This window comes from Ranitomeya variabilis, chromosome 6, assembly GCF_051348905.1.
Source record: "Ranitomeya variabilis isolate aRanVar5 chromosome 6, aRanVar5.hap1, whole genome shotgun sequence".
NCBI classification, from domain to species: domain Eukaryota; kingdom Metazoa; phylum Chordata; class Amphibia; order Anura; family Dendrobatidae; genus Ranitomeya; species Ranitomeya variabilis.
Genome location: NC_135237.1, coordinates 170,905,425 through 170,927,406, shown reverse-complemented (window position 1 = coordinate 170,927,406; position 21,982 = coordinate 170,905,425). Strand labels below are relative to the sequence as shown.

The 21,982-nt window shown below is 42.3% G+C and overlaps 2 protein-coding genes across 3 annotated transcripts in view; both read left to right on the top strand.

Moving 5' to 3' along the window:
• Window positions 1-3,338, top strand: part of LOC143783241 (uncharacterized) — a 107,997-nt gene extending 104,659 nt beyond the window's left edge. Inside the window, exons 3-4 of the mRNA XM_077271658.1 lie at window positions 2,783-2,896; window positions 3,259-3,338. Of these exons, the coding sequence (XP_077127773.1) occupies window positions 2,783-2,896; window positions 3,259-3,338 (194 nt within the window). The remainder of the gene's footprint in view (window positions 1-2,782; window positions 2,897-3,258) is intronic.
• ELMO1 (engulfment and cell motility 1) overlaps window positions 1-21,982 on the top strand; it is a 522,734-nt gene that overhangs the window by 41,319 nt on the left and 459,433 nt on the right. The window lies entirely within an intron of this gene.

The window sequence follows — 21,982 nt, the reverse complement described above, 5'->3', positions numbered from 1 at the left end:
TGCGGTTTTGCGCTCCCGCAACCGCCGGTCGATTTGAATTGCCAGGGCCATGGAATCATTCAGACCTGTGGGAATGGGAAAACCCACCATCACATTCTTAATGGCTTCAGAAAGGCCATTTCTGAAATTTGCAGCCAATGCACACTCGTTCCACTGGGTCAGCACGGACCATTTCCGAAATTTTTGGCAATACACTTCAGCCTCGTCCTGGCCCTGAGACATAGCCAGCAAGGCTTTTTCTGCCTGAATCTCAAGATTGGGTTCCTCATAAAGCAAACCGAGCGCCAGAAAAAACGCATCAATATCAGCCAATGCCGGATCTCCTGGCGCCAGCGAGAAGGCCCAATCCTGAGGGTCGCCCCGTAAAAAAGAAATAACAATTTTCACTTGCTGAGCGGAGTCTCCAGATGAACAGGGTCTCAGGGACAAAAACAATTTACAATTATTCCTGAAATTTCTAAATTTAAATCGGTCTCTGGAAAACAGTTCAGGAATCGGTATCTTAGGTTCTGACATAGGATTTCTGATAAAATAATCTTGTATGCCCTGCACACGAGCAGTAAGCTGGTCCACACCTGTAATCAAGGTCTGGACATTCATGTCTGCAGCAAACACAAGCCACTCAGAGGTAAAGGGGAAAAGAAAAAAAAATGAGAAAAAGAAAAAAAAAAACTCAGAATTTTCTTTCTTATAATCCCGCTTCTGCAATGCATTTAACATTTAATACTGGCCTTGCAAACTGTTATGACCCCAATGGCGAGGGTCTCAGAGGAACAAGTAAGTCTGCGAAGTACAAAAATCCAGCTCATAGGGCAGTGGTAACTGGGTTGACCATATATCTACTCCTAACGCCAACACTAGAAGTAGCCGGGGAACATGCCTACGTTGGTCGCTAGATGTCTCGCGCCAGCCGGAGGACTAACTACCCCTAGAAGAGGAAAACAAAGACCTCTCTTGCCTCCAGAGAATAGACCCCAAAAGTTGGATACAAGCCCCCCACAAATAATAACGGTGAGGTAAGAGGAAATGACAAACACAGAGATGAACTAGGTTTAGCAAAGAGAGGCCCACTTACTAATAGCAGAATGTAGTAAGATAACTTATATGGTCAACAAAAACCCTATCAAAAATCCACACTGGAAATTCAAGAACCCCCGAACCGTCTAACGGCCCGGGGGGAGAACTCCAGCCTCCCTAGAGCTTCCAGCAAGGTTAGGATACAGATTATGTACAAGCTGGACAAAAATGCAAACAAAAACAAATAGCAAAAAGCAAGAAAGCAGACTTAGCTTAATCTAGCAGGAACCAGGATCAGTAGACAAGAGCACAACAGATTAGCTCTGATTACAACGTTGCCAGGCATTGAACTGAAGGTCCAGGGAGCTTATATAGCAACACCCCTGACCTAACGACCCAGGTGAGCATACAAGGGATGGCAGACATTCCCAGAGTCAAATCACTAGTAACCACTAGAGGGAGCCAAAAAGGTAAATTCACAACAGTTTAGCAAATGAGGCCCGCTAACACTAGACAGACAGAAGATAGCTAGGAATCTGTGCGGTCAGTACAAAAACTATCAAAAACAAACCACGCAGAGAATACAAGAACCCCCACACCGACTCATGATGTGAGGGGCGCACTCTGCACCCCAGAACTAACCAGCAAGCGAAAAAATCACATTAAAGCAAGCTGGACTGAACTCATCATATACTGAGAAACGTTTTCAAGGAAATAATGAGCAAAATGAACAGGCAAGACTTAGCTTCTCCAGTAGGAGACAGGTCACAAGGAAGATCCAGGAGTGATCAGAATCAGGACTGAATACAACGACAGCAGGCAACAAGTGAAGGTCCAGGTGAGTTAAATAGGAACAGCAAAGCAGGAAATGAAGCAGCTGAGCCCAGCCACAGACCAGCCATATCGCTAAAGGCCACCAGAGGGAGCCCAAGAACAAACTCGCACAGTACCACTCATGACCACAGGAGGGAGCCCGAGAACGGAATTCACAACAGGCAACAGGGGGGGGTCTTCAAGCTGGATGCCTCCCTGAGCTCTCCAGCCCATCTCCTCCCCCTCCTTGTGATCTTCGCCGGACCTGGGAAGCGTGGGATGGCGGGCTTCTCTGATTCTTCTGGCTTGTCCTGCGCTGAAGCGCATGTGACGTGGCCCAGGCCATGTAAGTGACGTTAGTCACCGGGTGTCTTTTTATGACATATACTTTCTGATTTTTGCGTTCCATGATGTAGCGCAACGGTTCGAACCCTGGAAGACGGAAATTACCGTCTGACTGCAGGATGACCTTGCTCTCACACCTGTATGTTGAGGGGAGGAGTGCCTCTAATGAAGAGGAAGGCGCTGGGTCTGGTCGCTCACATACAGTAATAGCCCAGGACAGCAGACAACCTAAGGTAGGACCAATTCAGTGTGATTAAAATGGAGGGCTTAGCTTCTTCCTTCTCTGCATCTGAAGAGCCCAGAGCTGTCCCAGTCCCAATAAGAATTCTGGCATTTGGAGTCCCTCTCCATAGTGCCGGTATGGTGTATGATAGCTTATTTCTTCTCCCCTCTCTTTCACGGAGACAAGGAGCCTGCACAAAGGATCAAATCTAAAACAGCTAGCCGCAATTGTACAATTTCTGCAAAAAAGCTGACGTCCCAGGGGAAACCCCTATGTCAAGAGTGCACTGGGAATATCACCAAAGATGAGCAGCCTTACTTGATGGAGGAGATTAATGCTATAGTCCTCCAGGAAATCCAATTTTTCCTGGCCTCTTTCTCTCAGCCAACACCCACTCCCAGTACCCTCCAGCGGCTAAGAAAAGGAAAGTTATCCAGCAAGAAGGAGACTCGGACTCTCAAGAAGACCTGTCAATACTGGAAGAACTTCTGGAGGAAAGTGAATTAAGTGGAGGTCTCAAAGTTCTCCAACACAGAAAATATATTTCTCTTCCGAGAATGTGGAGGAACTCCTTATGGCAGTGAGAAGAAACATAGAGGTAAAAGAGGAAAAAACAACCCATACTGTACAAGAAGAGCTGTTCGGCGGTCTCTGATCAAGGAGGAATCTGGTATTTCACATATCCAAGAATATACGGGACCTGGTCTTGTATCAATGGGAAGCTCCAGAAAATCCAGAATCGGTGAGTGTGACAGCGAGCTTGTCAGTCTTATCAAATTCTGTGAGATGCGGACTTTGGTTAAATTCATGGGGTGGTTATGTGACTTCAAAGATGAAGCTTTGTTCTATTCCTTTTAAAGGAAAATTCATGTTTGGACCAGCTTTTGATGACTTATTAGCAAAGGCTTCAGACAATAAAAAGTCCCTGCCTGAGCCTTGAAGCTCAAGCAAAAGATCATTTCGGCCTGCCCAGGAACAGCCTCCTCAGTCCAGAGGAAACGGAAGATCGGGCAGGTGGAGTTATCCAAAAAGTGAGCAGGGCAGAAATACCCCCCCCCCCCCCCAGGCCAGCATCGGTAAAAACTATAATGCCAGGAGGGTAGGAAGTCGCAACTCACAATTCCTTCCTCAATGGTGCAAGATGTGTACAAACTAGTGATGAGCGAATATACTCGTTACTCGAGATTTCTCAAGCACGCTCGGTGATCCTCCGAGTATTTTTTAGTACTCGGAGATTTAGTTTTTCTTGCCGCAGCTGAATGATTTACATTTGTTAGCCAGCATAAGTTCATGTGGGGTTTCCCTAGCAACCAGGCAACCCCCACATGTGCTTATTCTGGCTAACAGATGTAAATCATTCAGCTGCAGCGCTAAAAACTAAAACTCTGAGCACTAAAAAATACTCGGAGGATCCCGAACATGCTCGAGAAATCTCTAGTAACGAGTATATTCGCTCATCACTAATACAAACCCATGGACCCTAAAATCAGTCCAAGAAGGGGTAAATATAGAATTTTACTCTTATCCTCCACAGACCGTGAAGATAACCCAACTCTCCTCTTCAGGGATCCTTAATACATGTTGAGTATTTGCAGAAATTTCTGCACCATTTCTGTATGTCTTTACAGGAAAACGCAGCCTCAAAAAAACGTTGTGTTTTTAAGTGCATTCAATGGGTGAAAAACGTAAGCAAAAATGCATAATTGACATGCAGCAGATTATTTTCTGCACCAAAACTGCAAGTCAAAAATACTCAACATGTGCATGACACTTGCGGTTTATAATTCACTTTGCTGGCATCAGGTTTTGCTTCAGGTTTTGTCACAAATCCGCGCATAAAAAAAATGTGACAAAAACGCACCAAATCTGCAACTTATGCACACAGCCTCAAGGTCAAGTCATTAGAAACTGAATTTCTGGCAAGTCTAATTGAACTTTTTTTTTCTTATTCATTTTAACTTCTGGGTTTTACAGCAAAACTTTTCTGAAAACTTTTTTGGGTGATTTTTAGTGGAATTACATTACTAGACAAAGTTTGTTCCCTGCCTATGATCACGTAAGGTATTTTATTATCTATGCTTCATCCTCCACATCACTTTATTGACGACAATTTTGAATAGTGAATTTATCAATAGTCAAAAACGTGAATTACTTATGCATTCACAAGACCTCTGAACATGTCTGATTCCTAAAAGCCCTTCCACAAACATGTTTTCTAGTACATCTCCCAAATACTTGATCGGACTGAGGTTTGGAGAATATGTAGTCCAATAATGGGCAAATATTATTAGGAAATTTTATTGTATGAAGGGATGTAAGTGATCTTTTAGAATGGTTAGGTTGGTGGTGTTCATCAAAGTAAGATCCATATGAATGCTAGGATCTAAGGTTTCCCAGAAGAGCATTGCCTAGAAAATCACCTGGCTTACCTTTTTTCCATAGTGCATTTCCATCTTTGCCAGTGGTAAGCCACTTAAACTATCCACATGTGAAATCCACATCCTATCCACATGTGAAAGAAAGCAAACCAAGTAATCTGTGTTGCACTGAATGTTTTAACTCCTTTCTATCATTGCTAGTATGAACTTTGTTTTAGCACTTTGTGCTATAGTAGCTTTAAGGTACCGTCACACTAAACGATATCGCTAGCGATCCGTGACGTTGCAGCGTCCTCGCTAGCGATATCGTTTAATTTGACACGCAGCAGCGATCAGGATCCTGCTGTGATGTCGCTGGTCGCTGAATAAAGTCCAGAACTTTATTTGGTCGTCCGATCGCCGCGTATCGTTGTGTTTGACACCAAAAGCAACGATACCAGCGATGTTTTACACTGGTAACCAGGGTAAACATCGGGTTACCAAGCGCAGGGCCTACCTCCCTCCTCGCCGCAGGTCCCGGATCCAAGATGGCCGCGGCATCCGGGTCCTGCAGGGAGGGAGGTGGCTTACCGAGTGTCTGCTCAGATCAGACACTTGGTAAGCCTGCAGCCCTGCACAGCAGATCGCAGATCTGGCAGAGTGCTGTGCACACTGCCAGATCAATGATCTGTGATGTCCCCCCCTGGGACAAAGTAAAAAAGTTAAAAAAAAATTCCCCACATGTGTAAAAAAAATAAATAAAAAAAATATCCTAAATAAATTAAAAAAAAAAAAATATATTATTCCCATAAATACATTTCTTTTGCTAAATAAAATAAAAAAAACAATAAAAGTACACATATTTAGTATCGCCGCGTCTGTAACGACCCAACCTATAAAACTGCCCCACTAGTTAACCCCTTCAGTAAACACCGTAAGAAAAAAAAAAAAAGAGGCAAAAAACAACGCTTTATTATCATACCGCCGAACATAAAGTGGAATAACACGCGATCAAAAAGACTGATATAAATAACCATGGTACCGCTGAAAACGTCATCTTGTCCCGCAAAAAAGAGCCGCCATACAGCATCATCAGCAAAAAAATAAAAAAGTTATAGTCCTGAGAATAAAGCGATACAAAAATAATTATTTTTTCTATAAAATAGTTTTTATCGTATAAAAGCGCCAAAACATAAAAAAAATGATATAAATGAGATATCGCTGTAATCGTACTGACCCGACGAATAAAACTGCTTTATCAATTTTACCAAACGCGGAACGGTTTAAACGCCTCCCCCAAAAGAAATTCATGAATAGCTGGTTTTTGATCACTCTGCCTCACAAAAATTGGAATAAAAAGCGATCAAAAAATGTCACGTGTCCGAAAATGTTACCAATAAAAACGTCAACTTGTCCCACAAAAAACAAGATCTCATATGACTCTGTGGACTCAAATATGGAAAAATTACAGCTCTCAAAATGTGGTAACGCAAAAAATATTTTTTGCAATGAAAAGCGTCTTTCAGTGTGTGACGGCTGCCAATCATAAAAATCCGCTAAAAAACCCCTCTATAAAAGTAAATCAAACCCCCCTTCATCACCCCCTTAGTTAGGGAAAAATTAAAAAATTAAAAAATGTATTTATTTCCATTTTCCCGTTAGGGTTAGGGCTAGCGTTAGGACTAGAGTTAGGACTAGAGTTAGGGCTAGGGTTAGGGCTAGGGCTAGGGTTGGGGCTAGGATTGGGGCTAGGGTTGGGGCTAGGGTTGGGGCTAGGGTTGGGGCTAGGGTTGGGGCTAGGGTTGGGGCTAGGGTTGGGGCTAGGGTTGGGGCTGGGGTTGGGGCTGGGGTTAGGGTTGGGGCTAGGGTTGGGGCTAGGGTTGGGGCTAGGGTTGGGCTAGGGTTATTGCTCGGGTTAGGGCTAGGGTTGGGGCTACAGTTAGGGTTGGGGCTAAAGATAGGGTTAGGGTTTGGATTACATTTACGGTTGGGAATAGGGTTGGGTGTGTCTGGGTTAGAGGAGTGGTTAGGGTTACTGTTGGGATTAGGGTAAGGGGTGTGTTTGGATTAGGGTTTCAGTTATAATTGGGGGGTTTCCACTGTTTCGGCACATCAGGGGCTCTCAAAACGGGACATGGCATCCGATCTGAATTCCAGCCAATTCTGCGTTGAAAAAGGAAAACAGTGCTCCTTCCCTTCAGAGCTCTCCCGTGTGCCCAAACAGGGGTTTACCCCAACATATGGGGTATCAGCATACTCAGGACAAATTGGACATCATCTTTTGGGGTCCAAGTTCTCCTGCTACCCTTGGGAAAATACAAAACTGGGGGCCAAAAAATAAGTTTTGTGGGAAAAAGGATTTTTTATTTTCACGGCTCTGCGTTGAAAACTGTAGTGAAACACTTGGGGGTTCAAAGTTCTCACAACATATCTAGATAAGTTCCTTGGGGGGACTAGTTTCCGATATGGGGTCACTTGTGGGGGGTTTGTACTGTTTGGGTACATCAGGGGCTCTGCAAATGCAACGTGACGCCTGCAGACCAATCCATTTAAGTCTGCATTCCAAATGGCGCTCCTTCCCTTCCGAGCTCTGTCATGCGCCCAAACAGTGGTTCCCCCCCACATATGGGGTATCAGCGTACTCAGGACAAACTGGACAACAACTTTTGGGGTCCAATTTATCCTGATACCCTTGTGAAAATACAAAACTGGGAGCTAAAAATCATTTTTGTGAAAAAAAAAAAAAGAATTTTTATTTTCACGGCTCTGCGTTATAAACTGTAGTGAAACACTTGAGGGTTCAAAGCTCTCAAAACACATCTAGATAAGTTCCTTAGGGGGTCTACTTTCCAAAATGGTGTCACTTGTGGGGGTTTTTAATGTTTAGGCACATCAGGGGCTCTCCAAACGCAACATGGCATCCCATCTTAATTCCAGTCAATTTTGGATTGAAAAGTAAAATAGCGCTCCTTCCCTTCCGAGCTCTGCTATGCGCCCAAACAGTGGTTTACCCCCACATATGGGGTATCGTCGTACTCAGGACAAATTGCACAACAACTTTTGTGGTCTAATTTCTTCTCTTACCCTTGGGGAAATAAAAAAATGGGGGCGAAAAGATCATTTTTGTGAAAAAATATGATTTTTTATTTTTACGGCTCTGCATTATAAACTTCTGTGAAGCATTTGTTGGGTCAAAGTGCTCACCACACATCTAGATAAGATCCTTAGGGGGTCTACTTTCCAAAATGGTGTCACTTGTGGGGGTTTCAGTGTTTAGGCACATCAGGGGCTCTCCAAATGCAACATGGCGTCCCATCTCAATTCCAGTCAATTTTGCATTGAAAAGTCAAATGGCGCTCCTTTCCTTCCGAGCTCTGCCATGTGCCCAAACAGTGGTTTACCCCCACATATGGGGTATCAGCGTACTCAGAACAAATTGTACAACAAATTTTGGGGTCTATTTTCTCTTGTTACCATTGGTAAAATAAAACAAATTGGAGCTGAAATAAATTTTGTGTGAAAAAAAGTTAAATGTTTATTTTTATTTAAACATTCCAAAAATTCCTGTGAAACACCTGAAGGGTTAATAAACTTTTTGAAAGTGGTTTTGAGTACCTTGAGGGGTGCAGTTTTTAGAATGGTGTCACACTTGGGTATTTTCTATCATATAGACCCCTCAAAATTACTTCAAATGAGATGTGGTCCCTAAAAAAAAAATGGTGTTGTAAAAATGAGAAATTGCTGGTCAACTTTTAACCCTTATAACTCCGTCACAAAAAAAAATTTTGGTTCCAAAATTGTGCTGATGTAAAGTAGACATGTGGGAAATGTTACTTATTAAGTATTTTGCGTGACATATGTCTGTGATTTAAGGGCATAATAATTCAAAGTTGGAAAATTGCGAAATTTTCAAAATTTTCGCGAAATATTCGTTTTTTTCACAAATAAACGCAAGTTATATCGAAGAAATTTTACCACTATCATGAAGTACAATATGTCAGGAGAAAACAATGTCTGAGTCGCCAAGATCCGTTGAAGCGTTCCAGAGTTATAACCTCATAAAGGGACAGTGGTCAGAATTGTAAAAATTGGCCCGGTCATTAACGTGCAAACCACCCTTGGGGGTGAAGGGGTTAACTAATATTTCCTATCTCTTTACACATGCCATTATTTCCTTTTATTTTCAGTGGTTTAACCCCTTAATGACAGCCAATACGTCTTTTAACTGACCTGAGATAGAAGAGAATAGCCTCCTCATACAGGTGACAATCCAGCAGCTGTCGGCTGTACACTATAGCTGACAAATTGCTGTATCAGCCACGATCAGTGCTTGCATCGTACATATCTGTTTAACCCCTTACATGCTGCTGTCAATAGTGACTACAGCGTATAAATGGTTAACAGAGTGGGGGCGCTTCCTATTTAACCTAATTGGTGCTCTCTGATCATGACTGTGTGGTCCTGATGATTGCCATGGCAATTCATGACCAAATAGCGGCCTTAGAGTCTGACGGCTGTTGTAACCTGTTCAGAAGTTAGAGACATTTAGGTGGTAAAAATACACATTTTCATTTCCGTCATGCCACTTTGCATTAATTTCTGAAAATCACCTGAAGGGTTAATAAACTACCTGTCTGCAGTTTTCAATATGTCAGGGGGTGCTGTTTTTAAAATGGTTTCACGTTTGGGGGTTCACCAATATATAGGAGCCCAAAGTCACTTCAAACCTGGATAGGTCCCTAAAAAAATTAATTTTGCAAATTTCCTTGAAAAAATGAAAAATTACTGCTACATTTGTAAACCTCCTAAAATGCTAACAAAATAAAATAACATTTTACAAATGATGCTGATGTAAATCAGACATGTGGGAAATGTTATTTATTAATGCTTTTCTGTGGTATGACTATCTGGAGTAAAGGGATAATCATTCAAAGTTTAAAAATTGCACATTTTTTAACATTTTTCTCAAATTTCTGATATTTTTATAAATAAACACAAAGCATATCGACCTAAGTTTACCATTATCATAAAGTATAATGTGTCACGAAAAAACAGTCTCAAAATGACTGGGATTTGTTGAAGCGTTCAAGAGTTATTACCACATAAAGTGACACTGGTCATATTTCAAAAATTTGGCTCCGTCACTAAGGGGTATTTGTTTATATTGTTCAAGAAATGGATGTTGGAATTCTTCTTGTAGAATAATTTATTTACTCTTGCCAACTTTCATAAAGAGCAGGTGACATCTTGGCTTTTAGTTATTTAATAAGATCCTTCCAATGCCAATCTCCTTCCGGGTCTGATGTTGAGCATGTAGAAACACTAGTGGGGACAACAGCCATGGCCTTTTAATTTATTTTTCTATAATGGAAACACATTTTACTTTGATCTGTGTTGCGGATCACGCTCGCCAATGCAAGTCAATGGTCCGTGAATAAAAAAAGAATATCATCTTGTGTGATCTCTGTATTTTATTGTTTTAATGGATAGGAGAAGCCAAGTTCTTACAATCCTTATTGCGTGAAGAAAAAAATTCTAAACACAGACCAAAAATGCCATGAATAAGACGGATGTCGAAATGCGTAGGCTAAACGCTATTCTTTGTGCATGAGGCTGTAATAAGCTGTAGTAGTATACCTCCAATTTTTTGTATCTATATTTTAAAAGTTTTCCCGCTGGATCTACATTCTTCTTTGCTCTACAGACCAAAAAATGGATCAACTAAAACGTATTTCACATAAAAAAAAAACTGACTTACTCTGTACTGAAGGCAAGATATTATCTCCATTCTAGGCATCCATCAACCCATACTCTTTACTTCTAATACTGTGGTATTGATCAGATGATTGGCAGAGTCCCCAGCCAAATAGAATCCCCTTCCTTTTTTCTCCAAAGCTGTGGAGTCGGAGTCTTGTAGTCGACATAAAATGGTCCGATGCCAACTCCTAAAATATATAATAAATTGGGTACAGTCTAAAATACAGAGATCATACAGATGATATTCGTTTTTTATTCACAGACCAGTGACTTGCATTGGCAAGGGTGATCCACAACATAGATCAAAGTAAAATGTATTTCCATTTTAGGTAAATAAATAAATAAAAAGGCCATGAAAAATTGGTCCGTGATGTATCCATAAAAATACATATGTACCAAAAAATAACCTATGTAGAAATAGATAACGTATGCACTACCGAAGGGGGTGCCAAGGTAGGTTCCCACACCGTATTATAGTGAGAATAAATGAAACCTGGCACTCAACTTAAGGTGAATCTCGTTTATTATGGCAAAGGAGAATTTAAACGTTTCGGCCTTTTGGCCTTCCTCAGTAACCAATTTATCAAGATGTAGCAGAAATGCTAATGAGCCGTATTGTGGAGCTGTGTAACGCCTATAGTCAAGTTAAGTTAGGAATGGACTCCAATAGATCCGGCTGTTATAGGTGTTCGTTTTGCAGACTGCAGCCTGTGTGACTTCCTGTATCCGGCGTGTGCCCCAGCGACGCGGTGTCGTGGACCTGACGTGAAAGAGTATGGAAGAGGTAGAGAAGATGTGGAAATTCTGTTATTTTAATTAAATTGGCTCTGCCTAGGTATGACTAGATAAAATACTTCCATTTGGCTAAGGTGGATTCTAAGTTTTTGAGATATGAATTAATATTGGTTTTATATAATTTAGCTGGGTGTCTTGTAACCTGTATTCCCAAGTATTTTAATGAGCCAGTAGTTAACTGACATGGGAACCTCGATACCCATAACGGTCTGGAGGTGCCACTCAGTAGCATCACCTCTGTTTTATCCCAATTAATATTATAGCCTAATAAGCCTCCCACATCTTCCAACTCTTGTATAAAGGAATACAGGACCTGTTTGGGGTTAGTTACTACTAGCAGAATATCATCTGCAAATGTTGTGACCTTTAATTCACTAGAACCCATCGTAAGCCCCCTAAAAATAGAGGTCTGAAATAGGTGGAGAAGTAAGGGGTCTGTAGAGAGGTTGAATAGGAGGGGTGACAAAGGGCATCCCTGTTTGATGTCCGAAAGAGATCTATTGCTGGTGCACTATATCCGTTAACCATCACACAGGTATTTGCATTTGTATGAAGGTTTTGGATATACTGTAGGAACCTCGGGCTGAAATATCCCTTCCCAGGACTTCTTATAAGAAAGGCCATGCCACTTTATCAAAGGCCTTTTTCGGCTTCCAGACTCATCAGCATTGCAGTTGGTCTTGATGCGTCTTGGGCCAAGACTGTGGATGCGACCGCCATGCATATGTTTGCCACTCTGCTCAGTCCCTGGGTAAAACCTGTCTGAGCCTCACAGAAGGCCAGGCAGCAACGTTTGTAGACAGTTTGCCAGGCTCCTCCCCAGGAGTTTATAGTCATGGTTGAAGAGTGAGATTGGGCGGTAAGATTGTGGAAATAATGGGTCTCTATTAGATTTAGGGATAACTATTGTGCATGAGTCTTGTAAATTGGTTGATAGAAGCTCCTTGAAGAAAAGCTTTATTTATACAGGTTAGTCAAAGTGGGCATTAAGTCAGGGGAGAGAATCTTATAATATTCAGCAGAGAGTCCATCAGGGCCTGGGGTCTTACCGCTAGGTATGTCTGTTTATAGCTTGTTTCACTTCATCTTCTGTTATCTTTGATTCAAATATCAGTTGTTGTTCAGTGGTCAGGGATGGTAGTTTAATAAGGTTCAAAAAGGAGTTAATTGTGGGGAGATTGGCAGGGGAGGCTCTGTATAGGTCATCATAGTAGTCACTGAAAACTTGTGTGATCTCTACACGGTCAGTCGTCTGCAAGCCTGTTATGGGGTTCTGCAGTTTAATAAGTGGTTTGTAGGGTAGTTTGCTCTTAGTTAGGGTAGCTAGCAATTTGCCCGGCTTATTTCCCAGTGGTAAAATTTATTTCGGGTTAATTGGATTTGCCAGTGTGATTGGGAGTGTATAAAAGAGTCCAGATGTTTGGCCATAGAATAAGCTTGTTGTGCATCTGGAGATGGGGATAGGGAAAGTGTTGTCTGAGTCTGAAGGAGGGAGGCATATAACGTGTCAAATGTCTTTCCATGTGTTTTCTTTCTGTATGACAGATAACCGATGATATGGCCTCTCATGACAGCCTTAGAAGTGGCCCAGAGGGATATTGTCAGTGTGGATGATGTTGCCATCCAGGTAGTCATTCCAGTGTAATTTTAAGAAAGGTTTTGAAATTGTCTGAGTCTGGCAGGTATGATGGAAATCTCCAATGCCGTGCCTGGGGGCTTGGATCTGTTAAAGTCAGGGATAATTAAATGAGAGCATGATCTGAGATCAGTATTGGGTGGATGCGAGAATCATGATATTGGGTAAAGAGTTGTGTGGAGATGAGGAAGTAGTCAATACGGGAGAAGGACTGGTGAGTAAGGGAGTGACATGCATATTCTTTAGCTGCAGAGTCCGTCACTCTTCACAGGTCACAGAGTGAGAGCTGTTCCATAAAGTGTAGGAGAGAAGCCGTGGCTACTGAGGTCTGTGGGGAGGGTGAGGAACGGTCTAAGTCAGGACATTGTACTAAGTTAAAATCTCTTCCTAATATTAGATGGTTAGGCCCAAGTCCTAAAAGAATCTGGAGAATTGATGTGTAGAAGTGATGTTGGTCGTGGGTTGGGAGCATAGAGATTGACCAAAAAATATATTTTACCGGCTATTTCCACTTTCAGAATCCGATATCTACCCTGGCTGTTGCTGATAGTCTTGGATATAATATGGCAGACCCTTTTTTTAATAAGGATGGCTTCTCTGCGTGATGATGAAGTATGTGAGGCAGCATAACAATCGCTTATCCTAGGTGCTGATAATTTACCCGGCTTGTCAGCCCTCCAGTGTGTCTCTTGAAGAAAGATCATACCTGGCAAGAATCGTTTCATGTGTATTAAAACTTTTTTGTATTTGAGGAGGGTGTTAAGGCCTGCCACATTCCATGACAAAAACCGCAAGTGTGGTGAGGTGTAGGTGGTGTTGGAGTCTGGTGTCTCAGGCATACTCCTCCTGGGTCCCAGGGCAAGGTCTGTGCAGTGTACAGCAACAAGGTGTGTTCATCCCTTTCGGTCCCAGCGAGCCGCAGGTATGAACAAATATTAAAGGTGTCATCAAGGGTGGGTCCCGTGTTTATTAGTACCTGATCTGAGAAGGGGGGAAGCACAGGAGGGTAAAGACAATAGAGAAAATCAAAGAAAACAAAATAGTTAACTTTACGGATCGGTGATAGAAGCCCGCCAGGAGTGTACCAGAAGAACCATGCCATCACCAAAGAGAACATTCCATAACGGAAACAACAGTCCTCCTAGAATAAAAGATAACATGTATAACGAGTTTAGTAGACCATTCCACTGCTACATCTCCAGCACGACGGAATCTCCTGTTCGCCACCACTGGATCTTCGTAAATAGTTAGTCTCCATCTTGGACTTTCAGTTTAGCTGGGTAGAGCAGTTGAAACCTAATGTTTTCTTCGCTCAGTAGACGACAGATAGGTACAAATGTCTTGTGTTACTGAGATACAGCTGCAGAGAAGCCCTGGAAGATTAGAATCTTAGAATCGTGGATGGTCAGGTCAGTTCTCATTGTTAACAACATACTCTTAAGACCCTTTCTTTTACGGCCCAATTAAGGTATTTTGCAGTAACCGGGTGATATTTCCGCCGTTTTGGGTAGGCCTTGAGGGGCCTATTCTGTGTGCTCGTTCTATCATCATTGGGTCTTAGGCTACTTTCACACTAGCGTCGTTTGCAATACGTCACAATGCGTCGTTTAGGAGAAAAAAAACGCATCCTGCAAAGTTGTCTGCAGGATGTGTTTTTTCCCCCATAAACTTACATTAGCGACGCATTGCGACATATGGCCACACGTCGCAACCGTCGTTCGATGGTTGCGTCGTGTTTTGGCGGACCGTCGGCACAAAAAAAGTTACATGTAACTTTTTTTGCGCGTCGTGTCCACCATTTTTGACCGCACATGCGCGGCCGAAACTCCGCCCCCTCCTCCCCGGACCTTACAATGGGGCAGCGGAAGCATCGTAAGACTGCTTCCGCTGCCCACGTCGGGCATTATTTTCACAACACACGTCGGGCCGACGCATAGCGATGGCCCGTGCTGACGCTAGTGTGAAAGCAGCCTTACAAAGGTCCAACTGAAGGGCAGCAGGGAAATCTTTGGTAAGGTATTCCATAAGCCGTTCACCGCCCACTGATTCCAGGATGCCCACAAAACGCAGATTGCTACGGCGGTCTCCATTTTCCAAGTCCTCTAACTTATCACACAGTTCTTGCTCTGTGGCTTGGCTTTGTTGGAGAGAGGTCCGTAGCCCTGCAAGCTCTGTTTCATTGGATTGAACTCTATTTTCTAGTTACGTAATTTTTTGAGAGTTAGTGGTAATTTGAGCCATAGCTGTATTGATGGAGGCATGAAGACCGTCAAACCGTTTGTCAAATAGTGGCATCAGTAGCTTGTAGAATTCTTGGGCCACCAAAGTTGTCTGTGCAGAGTCTTGTATAGAGGATTCAAAGCAGCTCGACAGCGTAGAGAGCTGCAATGGAGGTAAACTGTCACCCATCTGCACAGAGAATATTTGTTCATTATTTCATTGTTGTTTTACTGTCTAACGGAAAAAGGATCCAAGGACAAATCCCCTGCGTGTCCTGCATAAATCAAGATGACTATTTTGTATGTGACAGGAGAACTAATACTTCAGGCTCCTGAGGCTGACTGTAAATCTGAAGACAGTTTATAAGGTGTATGTCTTGTAAGTATTTAACCTTTAGGCTACAGTACGACGGACATAGATTCTCTCATCGGGTTGATTATGCAAATGTCTCTCTGATCAGAATTTGATCCGAGTGTCAGCATAGTGTGATCCGATTCTCATTGATGAGAAAATCAGAGCACACTGTGAGGGGAAGATGGAGAACAAAACATCTCCATCTTCATCATTCTGTGAGTCTGCCGAAATTGGACTGTAAGAGACATTTCCAAGGACTTGATCTTTTCATACATGTTTCTCTACTTTAGATTCAGCATTACCTATCACTAATAATAATAATAATAATAATAATTTTATTTATATAGCGCCAACATATTCCACAGCACTTTACAAATTATAGAGGGGACTTGTACAGACAATAGACATTACAGCATAACAGAAATCACAGTTCAAAATAGATACCAAGAGGAATGAGGGCCCTGCTCGCAAGCTTACAATCTATGAGGAAAAGGGGAGACACGAGAGGTGGATGGTAACAATTGCTTTAGTTATTCGGACCAGCCATAGTGTAAAGGTACCTTCACACGAAGCGACGCTGCAGCGATAGCGACAACGATGCCGATCGCTGCAGCGTCGCTGTTTGATCGCGGGAGAGCTGTCACACAGACCGCTCTCCAGCGACCAACGATGCCGAGGTCCCCGGGTAACCAGGGTAAACATCGGGTTGCTAAGCGCAGGGCCGCGCTTAGTAACCCGATGTTTACCCTGGTTACCAGCGTAAAAAAAAACAAACAGTACATACTCACCTGCGCGTCCCCCAGCGTCCGCTTCCTGACACTGACTGAGCTCCGGCCCTAACAGCAGAGCGGTGACGTCACCGCTGTGCTTTCACTTTCACTTCAGGGCCGGCGCTCAGTAAGTGTCAGGAAGCAGACGCTGGAGGACGAGCAGGTGAGCATGTACTGTTTGTTTTTTTTACTTTTACGCTGGTAACCAGGGTAAACATCGGGTTACTAAGCGCGGCCCTGCGCTTGGTAACCCGATGTTTACCCTGGTTACCAGTGTAAAACATCGCTGGTATCGTTGCTTTTGCTTTCAAACACAACGATACACAGCGATTGGACGACCAAATAAAGTTCTGGACTTTATTCAGCGACCAGCGACATCACAGCAGGATCCTGATCGCTGCTGCGTGTCAAACGAAACGATATCGCTAGCGAGGACGCTGCAACGTCACGGATCGCTAGCGATGTCGTTTCGTGTGAAGGTACCTTAAGGCTCGGGTGTTCATGTAAAGCTGCATGAACCAGTTAACTGCCTAAGTATGTAATAGTACAGACACAGAGGGCTATTAACTGCATAAAGTGTATGAGAACATGATGCGAGGAACCTGATTATGGTTTTGTTTATTTTATTTATTTATTTATTTTTTTGAATGGGCCACACAGGGATAGTTAGGTTAGTGCGTTGAGGCGGTAGGCCAATCTGAACAAATGAGTTTTTAGGGCACGCTTAAAACTGTGGGGATTGGGGATTAATCATCTTAACCTAGGTAGTGCATTCCAAAGAATCGGTGCAGCTCATGTAAAGTCTTGAAGACGGGAGCGGGAGGTTCTGATTATTGAGGATGCTAACCTGAGGTCATTAGCGGAGCGGAGGGCACGGGTAGGGTGGTAGACTGAGACCAGAGAGGAGATGTAGGGTGGTGCTGAGCCATGGAGTGCTTTGTGGATGAGGGTAGTAGTTTTGTACTGGATTCTAGAGTGGATGGGTAGCCAGTGTAATGACTGGCACAGGGTAGAGGCACGATTGTAACGGTTGGTGAGGAATATGATCCTGGCTGCAGCATTCAGGACAGATTGGAGCGGGGAGAGTTTGGTAAGAGGGAGGCCGATTAGTAGAGAGTTACAATGGTCCAGACGAGAATGAATAAGTGAAACAGTAAGAGTTTTTGCAGAGTCGAAAGTAAGAAAAGGGCGAATTCTAGAAATGTTTTTGAGATGCAGATAAGAAGAGCGAGCAAGTGATCAGATGTGGGGGGTGAATGAAAGCTCAGAATCAAGTATGACCTCAAGGCAGCGGGCATGTTGCTTTGGAGTAATGGTGGAACCGCACACGGAGATGGCAATGTCAGGCAAAGGTAGGTTAATAGAGGGAGAAAACACGAGGAGTTCAGTTTTTGACAGGTTCAGTTTCACTAAACATTTTCTGCATGTGCAGCCACACTCTTAACATCTTCGTAATTTGTCTTCATTGCTTTTTGCTGTTGTTCAGTTTGTTTTACTCTGTTCTGTGTAGAATAAAATCTCCTGTTTGCTATTTGATGCTGATAGTTTGTTTTTACTGCAATTATATGTACAGAGGGCAGCCAAGGTCAGAAATGCTGGAATACTTCAGGCTCATATATTCCAAGTTCACTCATTGCGTGAATTTTAGTGGAATTGTGTATCTTTAGTGAAAATTCACAATACAATAATCTCACTGCAATCTGTTATAAAATTGTAGGCAATATGTGCACATTTGTGGCCACATCGACTACAAATCCTTCCTATGCGAGCACATATTAAGGGTACGTTCACACAGGACTTTTTTGCTGCTTTTTTTTGCTGCTTTTTTTTATGCTAATTTAGGTGCGTTTTTTTGGTGCGTTTTTGGTGCGTTTTTTGGGTATGTTCACACAGGACTTTTTTGCTGCAGATTTTTGCTGCAGATTTTTGCTGCTTTTTTTATGCCAATTTTCAGCTGCTAGGACACCTCATAATGGCTCTTTACACCTTACTACCAGGAACTCCCTCACAATAGATCACAATCAGGACACCTCACAATGGCTCTTCACACCTCACAATGGCTCACAATGGCTCTTCACACCTCACTACCAGGAACTCCCTCACAATAGATCACAATCAGGACACCTCACAATGGCTCTTCACACCTGACAATGGCTCACAATGGCCAACATTGACATCTACCACATAGGTGAGAAATGTCCGATCACTGGGTGCTCCATCGATGAACACAACAAGATGGATTTTGAGTGGAGCTGCATTCAAGCAAGCATACATGGCTCCCCATTCAATGTCTATGTGGCTGATAGCCAGCCAGATGCTATAAATGGCTGTTTGTTAATCCTAAAGACTTTTGAACAGAGCGCCACCACACATGCTTAATCGCAACTCTAGTCCAACTCCTCCTCATTAGTCATTTATAGAGGAGGACCAGGATACCTATAGGGACACTGTCGGCACAGAATGACTGTTCAAGTACAGGCACGCAATGCTCCCTTGGTGTGGCCAAATGTTAAAGTGCACCTTTCCATCTACGTTTCCCTCTATCTTCTGCCAATGCCCCCTTTCTTTGATTAACAGATGGAAAACCTAGCAGGTGGGAAGGTGCTCCTAAATGTTTATCCATGTCATGATGCACGTCATTTATCCACGTTTGTGCTGATGGACTCGCAGTGAGACGCCGTATAACATGGACGACAATCTCATCACAGTGCATAGAAATACATGAAGCTGTCCTGCTCGGGTCCGGAGAGTCGCTGGTCAGTCCGAGCATTGCGATTCGATCATCCGTATTATACAACTGTCTGACTGCGTCCTAAGACCAAGAAAACAGACTTTTTTTATCTAACCTATGGATAAATGAAAAATAGATCACCTTGGAAATTTTTTTTTATTACCAGTATTCATGTGTTTTGATGTTACAGAGCTGCCTGTCATATAAACATATAAAAGCTGACACATGGACCGTACACTGATGGCACACTGATGGGAAAAGCTGACACATGGACCTTACACTGATGGCACACTGATGGGAAAAGCCGATACATGGACTGTGCACTGATCACACACTGATGGGAAAAGCCGATACATGGACTGTGCACTGATCACACACTGATGGGAAAAGCCGATACATGGACGGACTGTACACTGATCACACACTGATGGGAAAAGCTGACACATGGACCGTACACTGATGGAAAAAGCCGATACATGGACTGTACACTGATGAAATGTTATCCAAAACACTGAGGCTGATACCATTTTTCTGCGTACGTTTTTAAACACTGTTGTGATGAGGCATAATACAAAGTACGGTATTTCTTTTCTCTATATTCATGAGCTTCTGTGATCTGATAATAGAAAAGGGAAGTCTTGTTCCTTCGTAGTTTCCTTGTATGTTGTCGGCAAACACCAGCTGTTTTCCAGTATCCTGTTTCACAATAAGGACACCACTGGCTACCATTTTCTAAAGAACTGTGAAGCCATCCATCAGATTTAGACCGTTATGGGCTTGCTTCTCCGATGTGTAGCGGATGAACGTTTGTACACATTAGATGGTCGACTGGTCCCATCAAAGTTTGTGATGTCGGCTGAAATAAGTCTAATTTGTGTAACTACCTTCAGGATGGGTTTTTCTGTGTATTTTTAGCGTAATTTTGTGTACGGTTTCATACATTAAAAGAACCTTGATATGAACAAATGATTTTATACTGTGAAAGGTTAAAAAGTACCGTACTCCTAAACATCAATACACAAGTACTAACAAATATGCAACATTGTATTTACAGAAGTGAATTTGTGTTGTATTTGCTTTACTTTGCTGGTTTGTTCGGATTAAAGACACTGGCGTTCTTCTTTACTTGCATTTATATGCTTGTCTGGGTTAGGTAGTTTCACATCTATACCGTTTTCTCAGGAGCTTTTTGTGTATGGAACATCCTATTGGTATCGGTTATTGATGGCCTTGATAATTTCCTGTAGTTGCACCATGCACTTCTGCATTTTTTAAAACTGTTGTTTTTTTTATATATACTAATACTTCTGCCATTTTGATGGGTTTTTCACCTGATATTGTTTGTAGATATTTTTGTTGTGTATATATTTTAATGACCACTGTGTTTGTGTAATTTAAAAAAAAAGGTTTGTTGTTTCAATTTAGCAAATAATTGTGGCTAATTTTGAGCTATAAAGGTTTTAGCTTTGTTGTAGTGCACTTAGCTTGCAAGTTAATGCAGTTTGGGATACAGTCATATGGTTTTCATTCTGTATTGCAAGTTAACTTACCTCTAAGAGCTCCTTTACATGTGACGAATTGACAGAATGAAAGTTCATAAAAACCCATGCCCCCAATCATTGCCTATGTAAACATGCACAGTGAGCAGTCTGCAATGCTTGTTTGTTGGCTGATTGCCTGTTTAATGAAAAATAGCTGTAAGTGGCACATGCCCTCGCGTACCGTTTGTGCAGTCACATTGACTTCTTAGGCTATGGTCACACGTTGTGTTTTAGCAGCTGTTTTTTTAGGTTTCAAGAGCCAAAATCTGCTCTTAGCAGTGAAACTTCTGTATTCAAAATTTTTTGTGCCTTTTTTACAGGGTTTTTTTGCCACGTTTTTGTTGCAGATTAGTTGTGTATGATTTGTCTATAGTACGTCTCTAAGTTGGGTTTATTCACCAAAAACATTGCAAAAACACTGAAAAATTGACGTGCTGCAGATTTAAGAAATAAGTGTGGCCATGTGATTTCTGAAATGGCTTTTGCTGGTGTAGAAGGCAGCTTTTAGTTTGAATAAAAAAGGTGGAAGAAAATGCAATGTGTGAACATAGCTTTATATTGTTTGCTGATCAATTAGGCAAATTTGTACATTCTAAAGGACTTGTATTACATTTCTTGATTTTTACTTTTACACGTATTTTTCCATTTTGCTTGTACAAGAGGCTGCAGATAATTAGAGCAAAATATAGCAGGTTTCTGTCTACGCCAAATTCAATTTGTAGGTCCTGGAAAGAAGCAAGTGTATTTAGTGAACAATCATATCTGTGTGGGGTTGCATTGCTGTGAGGATTGGGCTTAAACAATTTGATTTAAAACTAATACCTTGCATTTTGAAATAAGCAGTGTACACAACGTTCACGTGCATCATAATGCTTGCAGAGTGCTGCGGCACCCTTTGTGCTTGTTTTTTGCATTACAGTCACAGCAGCGAGAAGCTGCACTTTTATTTCACTTTTCTTGTGTTGCCTAGATGAAAGGATCATCTTTTTGTTGGCAGATGGGCCCCAATAATTTGATCAGCATATACATATAGTAAATATAGCAGTAATGGCAATTGAACATTTAGTTTCATTGCAATGTACATTGGAGCGTTAAGGCTGCCTCCGTTTTAGCCGTTTACTCCTAATCTTCCCAAGAATTGTTATTTTGGACAGAACATATTTGGATTTTACCCATTTTGCGCTCATGTTAGAGTCCAGGACTAATTATGAGCGAAAGTGCTCAGATAACATGTTATCCGAGTATGCTCGAGTCCTATCAGACTATCTTGAGCGTACTCGAATAATATGTTTGTGTCCCTGCGGCTGCATATTTTGTGGCTATTAGCCACAACATGTGGGGATTGTCTAACAAATAGGCAAACCTCACATGTGTTGCTGGTGTCTAACAGCTGTGGGGACTCGAACATATTATCCGAGCACGC